We start from the raw sequence: 16814 nt of genomic DNA, 5'->3' as shown, positions 1-16814 counted from the left end.
GCCTGGGAGAGGAGACTGACCCCCACCTGGCTACAACCTCCTGTCAGGGAGTTGTAGAGAGTGATGAGGTCTCCCCTGAGCCTCCTCTTCTCCAGGCTGAACAACCCCAGCTCCCTCAGCCTCTCCCCATAGGACTTGTGCTCCAGACTCTTCACCAGCTTCATTGCCTTTTGGACACACTCCAGCACCTCAATATCTTTCTTCAATTGATGAGCCCAGAATTAGCACAGCACTCAAGGTGTGGCCTAACCAGGGCCGAGTACAAGGGCAGAATCACTTCCCTGGTCCTGCTGGCCATGCTATTCCTGACACAGGCCAGGATGCCATTGGCCTTCTTGGCCACCTGGGCACACTGCTGGCTCATGTTCAGCTTCCTGTCAGTCAGAACCCCCAGTCCCTTTCTGCCTGGCTGCTCTCCAGGCAGTCTGGAGACACTTGGCCTTGTTGAACCCTATACCATTGGATTCAGCCCCATCTATCCAGCCTGTCTAGGTCTCTTTGCAGAGCCCTCCTGCTTTCTGGCAGATTGCCATTCCACTTGGTGTCATCTGCAAATTTGCTAATGGTGGACTCAATCCCCTCATCCAGATCATCAGTAAAGATGTTAAACAGGACTGGGCCCAACACTGATCCCTGGGGACACCACTCGTGACCGGCCGCCAACTGGATGCAGCCCCGTTCCCCACCACTCTGTGGGCCCAGCCATCAGCCAGTTCTTAACCCAGTAATAATCCCTATTCAATTTTAAATGATGTCACAAGAGCATGAAGATCTTGTCCTGATCAAAAGTTGAATAACTTGGTATAATAAGATGTGATTGACCGAGCAGTGCTGACAAGAACAGTTGAGTAAGACAATTTACTTACAGACAAGCCTTAGTGGACTGTGGATCAACAAGCAATAGGAGACCAACACCTGAAACTGCTGGAAAACTGTACAGTGGTATCACTGTGGACTGATTTGGTTGGTATCCTGTGCTGATATCTGGCTATTAAAAACCCAGAGTAGCAGAGACTGGGGAGAGAGGGGAGACTGTTTAACAGGTGTCATGATGCATAAAAGCAGGGGGCCCATGGTGGAACTGGAACGTGACAGTGGAGTAAGTGTTACCTTCTCTCCACAGGCTATTCTGTGCTGACTGACTGGCACAGTAACTGGGACAGGTCTCTGTTAACTGTAACTATGTGAATGAATAAAGGTTTCCTCTGACAAAGCCTATCCCTTCTGGTGGAAGATGCAGGTGAGCCTTGCTGGGGAGTGCTAGGATAGCTAGGAAGTGTTTTGATAGCATGGCATTTCAGGTTGTCATCCACTGACAAACGTGATACTTCTTTCCCAAAGGCCCTGCCATCATCTGACAACCCCAGACACACCTTCAGGATAGAGAAACAACTGACAGATCCTGTGTCTTGGCATAATCTGGGCAAGGACTCACACCAACAGGCACAAACAACAAAGCAAAATGCAAACCTTCTGCCCAAAATCCTCTCTTAAAAGACAGAGACATCTCTCATTCAAGAAACCATTGGGGAAAATTAAGCACCACCTTCACAGGCTGCAGCAGAAGCAACAAAAAATTTGATAGATTCTTGTGGTTCCTACACTAAGACCTTCTACATCTGGAGTCAAAGCAGAACACCACTAGCTTGAGCATCCAGGAAATAGGAGAGCAAAGGGAATCTGGTACTTCATCTGCCCTGAAAAACCAAATCACAGGCATGACTCAACATTTTATTTTGAAAAAAAGAATTGTGAAGTGCATATTGCATAAACTTTATTAGTCCTCAGCAAAATTATGTTTTAAAATAGGGTACCTTCTGTGAAGGGCAACAATCTTTGTCAGGACAAGTCTCCACGTGACTTCTGCTAATAATTAAAGTCAAGATAGAGGTCAGGCATGGAAAACTGATCTCTGAGCCCAGCTAACACCACTAAGTCCACCTCCCCAACAGTATGCACTCTGTGCAGCTGCTCTGCCCCTCTGATAACCTTAGCTTCAGTCCTTCACCAGGAATGCTCACCAGACACAATGCCATGACTGGCACAGAGAACTTCCCTACAGCTCTGCAGATGGACAGTGTCCATTTTTCTGAACTGAGGGAGGGACAGTAGGAAGGAAAAAAGGAAATGTGAAACCCCCTAGACTAGGATGGCAGCAGGCCTCCCATGCAAACAGCTTTCTTTTAATACTGTCATCAGCACTCCTAGTATCACAATCTTTCCATTGATTTCATCGACCCCTGAACCAAACCTCATGCGTCTGAGCATGCTCAGAGCAAATTTACAGAGAAGGAATCCAGAAAGAAAAAAAAAAAGCATTATATAACTATTTTGTGATGTAACTGAAACATCACATCCTGCTGAGGACGGCTGATGCTGCTGACAAAAAAACCAGTACAAAGCTACAAAGCAGCTGGACATCTGCTGTGGGAAAGGCACACAGAGAAAAATGCACCATTATAGTCCAAACAATGCTTGCACCTGAATAAATTCGCCAAGCAGGAGCAATCAGCAAAGTTTCTTAGGTGGCCTTAACATAACATCATCTTCTATTCTTCAAAAAAACATCGCAAGAAACCTCTCCCAACACTAAAAATAACATTCTTCTTTAAATTTCACTGCTTTCTAATTTACTCCTACAAAGCAGCTCACTTTTCCTCTCCTGTTACCATAAGCATCATCCCACCTTCCGAGGGGCACTGAGGGCTGAAAGCTCCAGATTCACACAGACACTACAGGAGCTCTGCAAGAGCCTGGACCACCATCGCTGCCGCGGGGACACGCTGCTCCAGCCGGTGGGCTCAGAGCCCTTCCTTGTCCCGAGGCTCCCAGCCCACATCCGCGGAGAGAACAGCTCCGAGGACTCGGGGAGACGCGGCACTGACCCGCCCCAGCTCGGTGCCTGTCCCGTGTGGGCAGGTCCCGGGACGGGGCGGGCGCGACCCAGCCGTCATTAAAGGGCTCGGCGGGCGATAGTGCCGAGCAGCATTCCCAGCTGGAGCTATGGCGACCTGCGTGCAGCTCAACACCGGGGCCAAGATGCCCCTCGTGGGGCTGGGCACATGGAAGGTAAGGGTCCCTTGCTCTCAGCGGGGCTGGGACTGCGCCCGGTGCGATCTCCTACGCGGGGGTCCGGAGCGCTCTGAATTGGGGATGAAGCGGGCGCATCTCGGCTCGGTTCGGCTCGGTGACCCGTCCCCACCGACAGCCCGGGCCGGAGCGCAGCGCTGTCGGTGCCCCCAGCATCCTGCCCGGGATACCGCCAAGGATGCCCTCTGACTCCGGTCGTCCCCGCAGGCAGAGCCCCACGCTGCTTTTGAAGCTGTTTTCCCCAGCGTGCCCTCCGTCCTTGTCGTCCCCCTCCTGCCATGGGAGAGAGTTGACTCTTGGGTCTCCCCGGCCCGGGAGAGTCGGCTCCCTCCCTCCCTCACGTACTCGGCAACCCCCTCCCCAGAGATGCGCAGATCCCATCCTCTCCCGTCCCAGCCAGGCTCCCGCGGCTGTGGCCTTCGGGGCCCCTCTCCCGGCTGCTCCCCAGCCCTTCCCGCAGCCAAGGCTTCCGTGCCGCTGCAGTGGGGCACTCGGATTGTCTGCTGCTTCAGTGCTGAGTAACTTTAATCCTGGGCGAGGTCACTGGGAATCATCTGTTAATAAGATACGGCTTTAGAAGACCATTCATGCATCTCAAGCAAGTTCTGACAAAGAGGTTTGCACTGCTGTTACAATGACTACAAAATCAGTGAACCATACAATGCCTGAAAACAAACATTGCTAAATCTGTATGAAGAAGACATGCCAACATTTCTTTGTGCACAGCTCTTACCCTTGTCAGGATATAGAAACACATAGAAATGCACATCTCTTCTGTCTCTGAAAGAAGCAGCTTCAAATTACAGGTGGGATGTGCCCCAGCAAGAGCTGGGCTAGAGAATGGTACAATACTCGATGGTGATGTGGATGACTAAGGTGTAGACAACAGGTTAGCAAAGGCATATAGTGCCTTCAGAAAGCTTCATAAAAGAGTTTGGCGAAATAAACAGTTGAAGAAAAGTACAGAGATCAGTGTTTACAGAGCCATAGTGCTGTCTACTCTTTTATATGGATCTGAATCCTGGGTCATCTACCGCCACCACCTGCGTCTCCTAGAACGCTTCCATCAACGCTGCCTCCGTACAATCCTAAACATCCACTGGTCAGATTATGTGACCAATAAATCTGTTCTAGAGCAAGCAGCAGTCACAAGTATTGAGGCCATGTTGCTGAGAACACAGCTGTTTTGGGCAGGGCATGTCTCAAGGATGAAGGACCAACCACCACTTCCCTAAGATCTTGCTTCATGGTGAACTTGCCACCGGCTGCCGCAAGAGACGAGCCCCGAAGAAAAGATACAAGGACTCCCTGAAACAACATCTCAGCCTTGGCCATATTGATCAACATAACTGGTCTACTCTGGCCTCCATTCGGGAGACCTGGAGACACACCATCTATAACGTGGCTGATGCCTTTGAGAACGCACGCAGGATCACTCTCGAGGAGAAAAGACAACGCAGAAAGAATCGTGTCTTGCAGAATTTACCACCTAAGGAGTCTTTCTGCTGTGCCTTTTGCAATCGGACATGTCTATCTCATATTGGCCTTTTTAACCACCAGCGTGCTTGTAACAAACGTGGGTGGAGCCCTCCCCAAATCTTCATTTGCGAAGCCCAGCCATGATAATGATGATGATGATGATGATGATGAAATAACTAGGAAATGGCCTGTATGCTTTGATTTGGGATCTTAACCTTCTGTTTTCAGTCTGCAGCTGGGCAAGTAAAAGCTGCAGTGATGGCTGCCATCGATGCCGGGTACCGGCACTTTGACTGTGCCTATGTGTACCAAAATGAGAGTGAAATTGGGGAAGGGATCCAGCAGAAAATCAAGGAAGGTGTTGTGAAACGAGAAGATCTCTTCGTCGTCAGTAAGGTAAGGATATAGTGACCTAGGATCCAGGGGAAGGTCTGCTTTGTGTAGAGGGAAATTCAGAGCAGGGGAAAAGGTTGTATGCTATAGAGTGGAGTAATTCAGGACATAGTTCAGGCCAATACTGATGAAAGCTGCTTTTTGTCACTGTATTTTGTATAGAGTTATCTAAGATACGCTTCACATTCTCCATTTTCATGGGATTGTTCAAAGGATGTGTTAAGCTTAAATGGTCCCAGAAAGTGTCCTGGTTTTAACTTGCTTCTGCTGAAAATTCTGGATTCGGCTCACCACTGAAACTATTAATTTTAAAAGAGCTCTTTAACCCATATCTGCCTGTAATAAGTGGCTTTTGCATATCTTGACTAATGGAACAGGGTCAGTTTTTAGTTTACAACCCTTTTTGATCACATATGCCACCACAGCACATACTGTCCTTCATATCAGTGGCCATTGCCCAGTCCTGCTTACAGAGCAAGCCCCATCTGAAAAGAAACAGGGTGGCCTAATTCCACATCACCTTCCAAAGGAAACAGGTTCTTGCTGGAACAGTACAGAAGGGTTCCAAGATATTTAACCCAGGAGGTCACAGTGTGCCTTGTTTTTTGCCCCTAGCTGTGGTCCACATTTCACGAGAAGCCTCTGGTGAAGGGGGCCTGCCAGAAGACTCTTGCTGACCTGAAACTGGATTACCTGGATCTCTACCTCATGCACTGGCCTACTGGGTTGAAGGTACAGTAACAGCAATGCCCTTGGCTTTTCCTCCTGGGAGAGCTCCTCAACACTGCCAGGAGCACTTGCAGCACCAGAAAGAGCATGTGTCTGGTGTGTACCAGCACTGTGACAGTGCTGCCCATTCAGCTTTACTCTGGCCATGTGAGCTGTGCTCCTGATCTCTGCCCCTGAGAGTGAGGCTTGCACAGTGTCCTCTGCCCTTTTGATAATGGAGAGGCAGACCTAGCACTAAGATCAGGACTCCCAGCTGCAAGCTTGAGTTGTGCTGCTTTACTTTTGGCTAAATCATCCTTCCCTGCTTTGTGGGAAGGAAGGCTGTACTTTGCTACCTGACAGAAATTGTTTCCTCTGCATGTTACAGAATCACAGAACAAGAGACTTCTTCTGTCTTCCATTTCTTTCTTTAATCACTGAGTCCTTAATATAGTACAGATTGAGCTGACCTTTGTTGTAGGAGTCTTTAAGTTGTTCCACAGACCTTGAATTTCAAAAGGTGAGATTTTTTTGACATCTGTGTCATAATTACATAAAGTACATCTCATACTTCATGTCTCAGTCCATGTATAGCCTTGGCTTTTCCTTTCTGCTACAAAAAGGTTAAGGCCTCCATCCTGTCTGTTGCTTTTGACTGTGTCAACTGTTTGTCATACTTTGCAAGATGTCATGGCAGGTTTTATTTGAACAAAGACCTTGTGTAAAAGTGTCATGGCATAAAACTCTGACATTTGCACAACACTAGACGTGGAGCAATATGAAGATATGGGAATTTATTTCTGAGTTTGTACACCTGGGATTTTCTGATTTTCTGAGTGCCACTAATTTAAACTGAGGCTCCCCTCACGAGAGACCTGTGTGTTTACATAATATGTTTTTCAGGAGATGCAGCTCACCCTAAACCTGACTTAAATGTTTCTGGGACCTTAACAGGTCCTTCAAAACAACAGTTCTCTCTTAAAGGCATGATAGAGGAGTACAGGAAGCTTGTTTGTTCCACTTTGTTCCACAAGTGGTGTGATTTGTTTATCTGTGCGTGTTTTAGTGAGTCACGACTTTACTTCATCCTGTCCCTCCTACTAGGAATGGTTGCTGGCAAAAGACCATAAACCTGCATGAACTATGTAGACAAATACTGGTATTTTCTCTACTAGTAGTTAATGTTGTCTTCAGTTGTCTTGCTATTAACTTCCCAATAATGAGTGTTTCAAGCATTTTCTCTCTCACTGACAGGCAGGAGAGGAGCTGTTCCCCAAAGATGACAAAGGCATGTCTATACCCAGCAATGCAGATTTTCTAGATACATGGGAGGTAAGTTCAGTCACAGTGGGAGAAACGTGTTTTCTGTCACTGGCAGTCTTTTCCATGCTTTCATTATCTTTAGCACTCACAAAGCTCTTATGCATTTATCAGACTGTATACAGTGTTGTTTTTTTAAAACATACATGCTTAGTGAAGCTGATAATCTTCAGCAGAGCTGCAGACCAGATTGCTTGACCATGACAGAAACAGAACTGTCTTTACTACCATTCTTAAACTGCTCAAATACACTTTGCTGAAATAAGTTAGTTTGTGATTTTGTCCACAACTGCAGTACAGCCCCCTGGTGCTCACTCAACACATTATTGTTTATCATTATTAAGTAACTTATCATTATGTGAATTTCTGCCATCTCAAGAAGGAGCCTTTGGGTTTGGGTGAGGTGGAAGACATGGCACAAATACACCAGTGAGCACTTTCCCCCAAGAGACAAACTTTGCAACTCCAAATAGTTGTCTTTCCCTTCCCGTGAAGAGAAACAAAGACAAACCAGGAATAATGTCTTCAGGCCTTGTCTTGCATACTGGATGTTGACTTTGCTCCTCTTTGTATCAGGCCATGGAAGAGCTGGTGGATGCTGGTCTGGTAAAAGCCATTGGAGTCTCCAACTTTAACCATGAGCAGATTGAAAGAATCCTGAACAAGCCGGGACTGAAGCACAAGCCTGCAAATGTCCAGGTAAGCTGCAAAGTGACTTCAGGTGACTGTTTTTTTCAGGCATTATAAGGATCTGATTACAGTTGCGTGAGGAGATGCAAGAAGGAGAAGAAAATAGCACAATAACACCCTCTGATTACTTCTGGGTATATGTAAAGATGTTGTAGATCTCCTGTGTCCAGATAGGGAATGAAGTTGTGGTACACAAATTACAACAAGAACTTCTTAAAATACAATACTTGTTCTCTTATTAGTGATGGCACCCATCTCTTATTAATAGCAGATAATTGCTCAAACAACACACGTTTCTTCTCATGCAGGCATGCACAGTTCATTCAGTCACCCAGTTGGAAAAGGGTGATCAGTTTTAACTGTTGTGCAGAAGCAGTGACTTCATGACATCTGCCCTGAAGACTTTTTTATTTATATATAATAAAACATAAAGTGTGTATATATACACATATCAAAAAAATTACCTAGTCTTTGTCTGCACACAAAGCTACTGCCTTCTTCTATGCTACAGAACCTGCTGTAGATACTTATCTCTCCCAGGAATATTACACAGACTCAGACACCTCTTGCAGTTGTGGTTCCATTAGTTCTTGCAAGTTCACATAGAGTACTAAATTCACTCAGTCTCCAGAGCCTTTCTCTGCATGTAGTTATAGAAAAAGAGCATGCTAAAAGGAAAAAAATGCATTTCTGTCCCAAACTACAGTATCTATGTAACACTCACAAGAAAGGGATTTTTATGACTAGAACACATAAGGAGCGGTTACAAAGCAGATGCTGCATGTCCTTCTAATCCCACTCCACATTACAGTTGAACATACAAGGCATCGGGGTTCTCAATATTTGCTCAACTACTGCTTGGAAATCCAAAAAGCATCTCAGAATGTGCCTTCTTGGGGCCAAAGAACTCAGGAATAAGCCTTATGAAATGCTTTTTCTCCCGAGCAATAACCCAGATATACAAGAAACCTCACTGTAAAAATAGGTGCTGTAGAAAACTAAGACTGAATAATACCTTGCAAAGACGAGCACATGAGGACAAATACCAACCTTAAAGTGCATTAGGAGATAATCCCTGGAGTGAGTTACAGCAGTTGTACTACTATCAATCTCTATGCTCTTCTGTTGGTAGATTGAATGTAATCCATACCTTACCCAGGAGAAGCTGGTACACTACTGTCAATCCAAAGGGATTGCTGTGACAGCATACAGTCCCCTTGGCTCTCCTGACAGACCATGGTAAGATTGCTTTGCAAGGGAACTGGTGTGGGTTATGCTTGAAGCACTGAGACACTAAGTATATCTTTCCCCTGTGTAGGGCTAAGCCAGAGGATCCTTCCCTCCTGGATGACCCCAAGATCAAAGCCATTGCAGCCAAGCACAAGAAATCCACAGCCCAGGTACACAGATTCCAGACAGTGGGTATCCATTCCTGTAACACAGGACAAGGTGGCATTTCCTTCCCTGTCACTTGTGGTGTTCGGTAGCAGTGCAGGTCTGTTTACTGTGTGACCTGCAGTGCAAGTGTCCTCTGACTGTCAACAAGAGACATTTTCTTGACCCATCTTCCGATGCTGTAATGTTTCAGTCTTCATCTCAAGTCCTCTGTTACAGAGAATAAAATCTTGAAAGAAGTTTGGGTGGGTAAGAAAGGACTTGTTTGTCCCTAAACTGAATAGGAAAGGTGGTCTTCCATGGGGGCCTCCACCACTTCCCCTCTTTGCTCTCCAGTGCTACCTGGATTGCAGGGATAGGAATGATTTGAAATGCAGCTCTGCAGAAGAGGGTATATCTTAGGGAATATGACTGTTGGAACAAGCTCTGCTTCCTTCAGAGCAAGAACCATCCTCTTTCTGATTCTGTTTTTGCAGGTTCTCCTTCGCTTCCAGATCCAGAGAAATGTGATTGTGATTCCCAAGTCCGTCACACCACAGCGCATTGTGGAGAACTTCCAGGTGAGGGATTAGGAGTGAGCTGGGTGCTGCCCTTCAGGAACAGCACAGCTTCTCCCTGCAGAGCAAACAGAGATCCTCTCTCACCTGTAGGAATAGTTGTGCTTCTGGAAGAAATTGTAATGGGAAAGCTAGAAACTCATTTTTGCTTAGGAAGCCTGCAAAGGGCCTTCAAGAGGGTTAGATGTTTTTTATTCCCCTTCTGCAGCCCAGAGGGGATTGCAAAGAGAGCTATGTTATCTCTCTCTCTTCTATGTCAGAGAGAGATAACCCTAACAGACATGTACAGAGGCCTTGGGAAGGCGGGGGAGAAACAGAGACGATACTAAAGGCCCTGGAGAGGGTGGGAACTTGCCTTTTCCTCCCTAGAGCCCGGTCCTTAAATAGCACTGTCAGGAATTTGTACATTTCTTGTGTTCTGGCCTTCTAAATAAACTTCTGAATTCTTTCCACTGCCCTAGCATTTCTGGGGACACCTGTGTATCTTACTTTACATTACCCTTCCCAGCTTCTCCTCGGACAAGAGGATGAGTTTTTCTCTGGGTACCTACACACTGTACTGAGGGCTACATTTAAGGCTACAGTTGAAAAGCAGGAATGAACCAAGTTTGGGTAACAGTATGCTGGTAATTTTAGCAGTCACTTTACATGGTGTCTCCTGTTCTGCAGATGAATTGGCACATGGTGCTTGATTGGCACTTGAGTGCAGTAGCACACTACAAAAGGCTTCGCATTAAGAAAATAGTCCTGGTGTCCATAAACTGTGTTGCTCCTTTGTTAATTGACTGAAACTGGTCATTAGGGTTTCAAAAGAGATAGATTGATAGATAGTCTTGTAGCTGTTCCTTTGGATTAGGAGAGAAAGATGCACAAATGGCAGATGCAAGTGCTTTCCGAGTGTCCTGCAACAGCTGGCATGTGTAATTGTAACTTTGGATATATTTTTTTTTATTTCTTCTGCTAATGCATTCTTACTAATACAGAGAGATGCCTTTTTCTCTTCCATGAAACAGCAATTTCAGCTAACCAGCTCGTCTCCCTTTTAGATTTGTTCTTTAATTCTGTAGATTTTGCTTACAGTCTCTGGTTTGTTCAGAGAAGTGATTTCCAGCTGTTTCTCTTGTTAGGTATTTGACTTCAAATTGACTAAAGAGGAGATGGCAACTATTTTCAGCTTTAACAGAAACTGGAGAGTCTATACAATGAGCATGTAAGTGGTAGCATTTAGTATTTGGGGTTTTTTTCCCAAAGCTTAAATAATGAATACTATATATACAGAGGTTTTACATCTAAATATTGCCTAGAAGGTCAAGGACCTGAATGATGAAGTGATTTGGATGCTCCAAATGTACAAAATCTACACACTATACAGGAAAACAAATCTGGGAAGAAAAATCATTCTACAGTTATAAAGTTCAGATCCCGCCTTGGTGGCTTCTCTAAGCACTACTAGAGCTTGATATATTGAAAAAAAATTATGGCTAAAATGAAGTCTTTTATTCCCTTCAGGGCCAAAACTCACAAGGACTACCCATTCAATGCAGAATACTGAAGATGGTTATATCCAGCCCTCCTTCAGAGCTTGGTTTGATATTCTTCCTATCAGTTTATCTAGCTTTTTATTGCATCTCTCCTCCTGCAGCAATGAAGTCACAGCATATGTATTCAGTGATTATATTTTGTTTGTCCTCTTTGAAAGAAAGATAGAGTAAAATTGTTTTAAAATAATTAAATGTGGGCTGTAATAATTTTCTTTCAAAATGAGGACTTATTAAGGAGAAAACAGGGAGAGATTTTGAACTACACCTTCACATTTATACTTTATCTTGCTTTATCTGGCTAAGGAGAATAGTCAGCAGTTGTGAGCATTGGAATAAAATCTGAGAAATGTGAACTAAAGATTCACTTCCTCAGGATAAATGAGATAACCAGAAGTTTTATCACTCCAGAACTAACTGAGAAAAGGGTTTTAACCACCTTAAAAAAAAAAATCCATAAGCATAAAACACACAGGTGCGCAGTGGGCAGTATTTTTCCACAGGTTTTCTCCCGAATGTGTGGATTTTGCCTGGGACATCACAGCCCCTCAGCACATTCTCCAGCGGGCACCAGAGGGCAGCCAGCCCTCAGCGACCCGCCTTGTCCCCTCCCCGCCGGCCACAGCCCCGGCGGTGCTGGAGACATTTCAGCTGTCACACACAACCCCGGGGTCTGCTGGCAAGGGAGGCTCAGCCCCTCGGTGCAGAGCCCAAATTGCTGGCCTCCCCCCTGGCCCTGCCAGCCTCAGGGGCCAGTTTCCCTGGCAGCATCTACTGCTGTGAGCCCAGGGTACCTAGCTCGGGGATGATGGCCCATCTAGCTCCATCCATCTCCTCTGGCAGCTCCCTTCAGCCCAGTCACCCCATCCCACTGCTGCCCTGGCCCCACAGCCCCAGGACTGCAGCTGGGGGCCCCAAGCCCTCCCACAGTGCTGCAGCATCGGGGGTTTGCTCACCCCTATAGTCCTATGCCCACCACCCCCTTCTACCTCTCTTCCACTGGCACATCCCAGCCTGGTGCAGGGACACCCGTCCCAGCAACCCAGTGATAGCAGAGCCGAGCACCTGAGCTGCCCACACACCTCTACATGCATGGATACCCACTGTGGAGCCTGTCTGGCACAGGGGACACATGGAGAGTAGGTCTCAAGGAATTGATCCCCCCAAATCTCCTTTCTACCTGACGCTCAAATTCAAGACATTAAAACAATCAAGGCTCCTTTAACACCACCAGGTGAGATGAGGAGGTATTTGATTTTGTGGCTGTGTCACCTTTCTGTTTCCTACTACTGGGCAGGTGGACAAATGCATAATCTTAGATGTTGCACTTGGGTTTCAGGGGAAAACAAACACCTTAGGACCTTCTTTCCAAAAGTTCCACTTCCAATTCCTGAGAACGCAATCCAAAAACATTTGTTTTGCAGCTTCCTAAATGAAGCAAGCCCTAAACCCCAGGCTGAGGTGAGAGAGCTCTACTGAGATCAAATACACATTTTTATTGAACAATAAAGGTACAATGCTTACTATGATGCAGGGAGAGCCAAGGGTTTAGACCACTGTCTTTTCAGTGCATTACTTCTCCAGCATGAGTTACCCAGTGGCCATAGTGACTTCAGGGGTTTCCTTGTTCAAGCATGAATCATCCACCAGCTGCCATCCTCTCAGAAGTAAGCCCTTTCAGCATGGACCTCCTTCAAAGAGTGCACCCATGTCTCCAGCAGTGTTCCTGAGTCACAGCACTGTGGGCTTAAGTTCTGGCATGAGACAGGGTGTTTATATCAGTTTCAGTGGTAGCTGGAATTGCTCCTGGCTGGCACTGAGTAGTTCATGGTCTGCACTCAGGTCACCACTGCCATCCCCTTATACCCTCTGCAATTTATGTTCTTTACATTCTACCCTTCACTTTAATTGAAAGATATATTAAGAATTGCTTTCACCCTTATACAAACTCCACCTTTAACATCATCACGATCTTAACGTGTATTCATTATAAACTCCATCCCTTGTCCCTGCAGACCAGTAGTTAACACCTCACCCACGTGAATGTAATATACATCACGAAACCACCCCTTCCCCAGCATTCCTGGTCTCTCTGAAGCCTCATTTGCAGCACATGGCAAGCCCCAGCACACAGTCCCAACACAGCAGGACACTTCTCTATCCCATGTTTCATAGCCAAACCCTCTGCAGATCCCTAGCTAGTGCTTCTGGATCCTACATGTGGATCCTACAGCACTACACCAGGCCACTGGGGCCCAGGTGTGGAGGAAGTGTCTGTCTATCTCTTCCCAGTCACCTTCCCAAGCAGCAATGGTCCCCCCAAGGTCCCTCCTTTCTTCAGATGTTTGCATACTGTCTGCACTCACTCCTGGACATGTGCTGGCTGTGCCACTTCCCCCAGCGTGTATTGCCAGGATCAGGATCATGGCTCCTTCCATAGTCCTCATTACTCCAGTTTTGGGCCATGTCAGGGTATCACACACTATCTCCAACAGCTACTGTCCCAGGCAAAACAGCCTCATCTCAGGGCAATCTAAGATAATTTATTGCCAATTAACAAATCTTTATTTCACCAATTCAGGTACTGCGGGGAGGGAAGAACAGAGAAGAACAAATCAGTAAATGCCTTTCTCCCCCTTCTCCAGCCTCTGCTTAAGCCAAACACCAAACCCTGTCCTCCTCTCTGCTTCCCTTGTTTTCACCATAGATTACATCCAGGCCATCCCAATCCCTCCCTGAAAGCAAGAGTGGCTCGGAGGGTGATGCCGGGTGCTTGATGCTTCCCTTCATCACTCCTGTGTCCTAGAGCTCCTGGGTGGGTGGGCTGCTGGCCCCAGGGCTGCTGCTGCCCTGCCTGGCAGGGGTGACCCAGCCTGCAGGCCCCTCAGCAACTTGGCCCCTTTGGGGTGAGGTGCTGCCCTCCTTCTCACCTGCCAGGGGGACTGGGGATGCACACACAGGTGCTTCCCATCTGCTGGAGCTCAGTCACACCAGATGGCAGCACCGGCTTCATAGTCATCCAGAACTGGTTCTGACCAGCCTGGGGCAGTTCATGGTTTCCTCCTGTCCAGGTTTCCCCTGAGGGGATAAACCTACCCTTTCCACACAGTAACCACCACTGGTGGATGGTAGGAGCACTTGCTCATCCTTGCCTATGGTCGGGGCTTATTATTTAAGCAGGTGGGATTAAAGAACAAATACTAGTGTGAAGACAAAAAGCCTCATCAGCTCTGAGAAGATGGGAGATCCACCAAGATATGCTCCTAGATTGATTTGAGTTCAGAGTAAAAAACAAGCTGAGGTCTTCTATGGTCAGGGCTGGTCAAGCCCCTCAGATCTGCCTCCTGGCACCCGGAGATTGAACTGGAGCCCCCCACAGAGCAAAATAAACCTCCCATTTAAAGACTCCATTTCCCAGGGATTCAAGCTTGAAACCCACATGCTCTCACCTCCAAACCCTGGTTTAAGCTATGCCTGTATATGTTGGTACCTCTGAAGCTGCAGACCCTCACAGCTCTCTTTCTCCCTCAGTAGAGATTGATTGCACCCTGCAATTCTGTCACCTCCCTACTTTGTGCTTTTTCTGCAGGCCACTGAGTCTCTGGTAAAAACTACCTCCACAAGGACATACCCACTTCCATTATTTTGGGTCCTGTTCTCAGATGCCAAATACTGCTGTGTCTCCAAAGTCACAAATTGTGGTGAAATTACAGTAACTAAATGCAAAGTCAGAAAAACAAACTGAAAACTCGTGATACTACACATCCTGTTTCAGTGGAACATCTCACACGTGCATAAACAAACAAAGAAAAAAAAAAAGAACACCAAAAAAACCACAACCCCCCCCAAAAAGAAAATCCAAAAAAACCCAACCAAACAAAACAAAACAAAAAAAACAAAACAAACAAACAAAAAAAAACCTGAAAAGAAAAAGAACCACAAAAAAACCCAAAAAACACGAAAAGGTAACAAAATCCCTCCTCCCTTGCACAGTTCCTCTTTGCCAGCTCAGTGTAAAGAAACAGTTGCCCATGTTATCAAGGACACAGTAGATAAGATTTAGCAGGCTGGCTGTCACGCAGTGACACATGCAGTACTTCTTCCTCCCTCAAGGCCCTGCCACCATGTGATGGCCCCTGCCAGACCCTTGGGAGAGGTAAACAGTGGAAAGCTGATTTCTTACAGTTGTGAGGGGAAAGGCTCCCACTCACAAGAGTGAACAGCAAAAACAAAATACAGAACTTCCACCTGAAGCGTCTTGTGACAAGATGGAAGCATCCCCCTGATGAAAAACCGTCAAGGAAAACCAAACCTAAATAGTAAGAGATAAGCACCAAGTTGTGTACCAGGTAAAAACACATCTCATTCTGCCAGGGATGGCTGATGTGCTGACACTAAACAGGAAGAACATTAAAGAGGAAAACCAATTACCTTGCTCATTCTTAGTTAAATGGAGCAAAAAATATGAAGCTGCAGAGAGCAGGGAGAGGCACCCAGAGCAAACACTCACACCTGAAGAAACTCTCTACATGTGAATAAGCAGCAGAGCCTTCCAGGCAAGTCTGTTTTTTTCCACTGTGCTGTGACCTCTTCAGCAGAACAGCTTATGCTTGTCTGCAAAAAAGTCAAAGCCAGTTTCTGATGTGAGGTCGCTGGCCACTACCACATATGATTACAATCATGCATTTTATTCTGAAACATCCTCAGCACGTTCCTAAAGACGGAGGGACAATATGATCATTATGCCAGTCATGAAAAGGTCACTGCTCCTCGTCTGCAACTTTCAAAACACTTTAAAAAAAGTCTTCCAAAATTAAAAATAAAGTTCTTTTTTTATTAAACTCACTATATCATAAACTACTGGAGACAGTAGCCTAGAGAAGAGGAGGCTCAGGGGAGACCTCATCACTCTCTACAACTCCCTGACAGGAGGTTGTAGCCAGGTGGGGATTGGTCTCTTCTCCCAGGCAACTATCAGCAAGACAAGAGGGCGTGGTCTTAAGCTGTGCCAGGGGAGGTTTAGGTTGGATATTAGGAAGAATGTCTTTACAGAGAGAGTAATCAGGCACTGGAATGGGCTGCCCAGGGAAGTGGTGGATCTACCATCCCTGGAGGTTTTTAAGATGAGACTGGATGTGGCACTTAGTGCCATGGTCTAGTAACCACGGTGGTGTTGGATCAAGGGTTGGACTTGATGATCTCTGAGGTCCCTTCCAACCCAGCTGATTCTATGATTCTACACTGCTAAGCCACAGTTCACACTGGAAGCTGCATTTGTCCCACTTGGAGCAAAGAACAGGTTCTCCTGGCTCTCACAAGCCAGACAAATCCGAGTTTTCTCCAGTTATTTCGCTGTTATCAGCACACAGGGCCATAAAACATCGATAAGGGGGATCAGCCTAGGACACCATCCCTGCGGCAGCAAAGGGCTCAGCCCTTCCTTTTAAGAGGCACACAGCCCGCTAACACCTCTTAGGGTGACAGCTCTTATGTCGTGTCCCCTCTATCATCCCCATCCCGGGGATGTGACTCCAAAGGACCGGGGTGATGCGGTGCGGCGGCACGACCGCGGGACGGTCGCTCCAGCGCAGGGCCCGCAGACACAGCCCCTCTCACCCCCCTTCTCCTCCTCCGCCACCGCCCC

At 46.6% G+C, this 16814-nt stretch overlaps 1 protein-coding gene across 2 annotated transcripts; it reads left to right on the top strand.

Moving 5' to 3' along the window:
• Nucleotides 1-2392: 2392 nt before the first annotated feature.
• LOC135414071 (aldo-keto reductase family 1 member B1-like) lies at nt 2393-11365 on the top strand. Of its 2 annotated transcripts, XM_064654333.1 has the most exons (10): nt 2393-3069; nt 4798-4965; nt 5578-5694; nt 6925-7002; nt 7567-7689; nt 8813-8919; nt 8999-9080; nt 9552-9635; nt 10760-10842; nt 11142-11365. In XM_064654333.1, the coding sequence occupies exons 1-10, from the start codon at nt 3004-3006 to the stop codon at nt 11182-11184; spliced, it is 951 nt and encodes a 316-aa protein (XP_064510403.1). In that variant the 5' UTR covers nt 2393-3003; the 3' UTR covers nt 11185-11365. The 2 variants fall into 2 exon arrangements, with proteins under 2 accessions (XP_064510403.1, XP_064510404.1); XM_064654334.1 differs by lacking the exons at nt 2393-3069; nt 4798-4965; nt 5578-5694 and adding an exon at nt 6078-6190.
• The last annotated feature ends 5449 nt before the right edge of the window (nt 11366-16814 follow it).

Source organism: Pseudopipra pipra, chromosome 5 (assembly GCF_036250125.1).
Source record: "Pseudopipra pipra isolate bDixPip1 chromosome 5, bDixPip1.hap1, whole genome shotgun sequence".
NCBI classification, from domain to species: domain Eukaryota; kingdom Metazoa; phylum Chordata; class Aves; order Passeriformes; family Pipridae; genus Pseudopipra; species Pseudopipra pipra.
The sequence above is the reverse complement of the archived record's forward strand: the minus strand, read 5'-3'. Positions and strand labels throughout refer to the sequence as shown.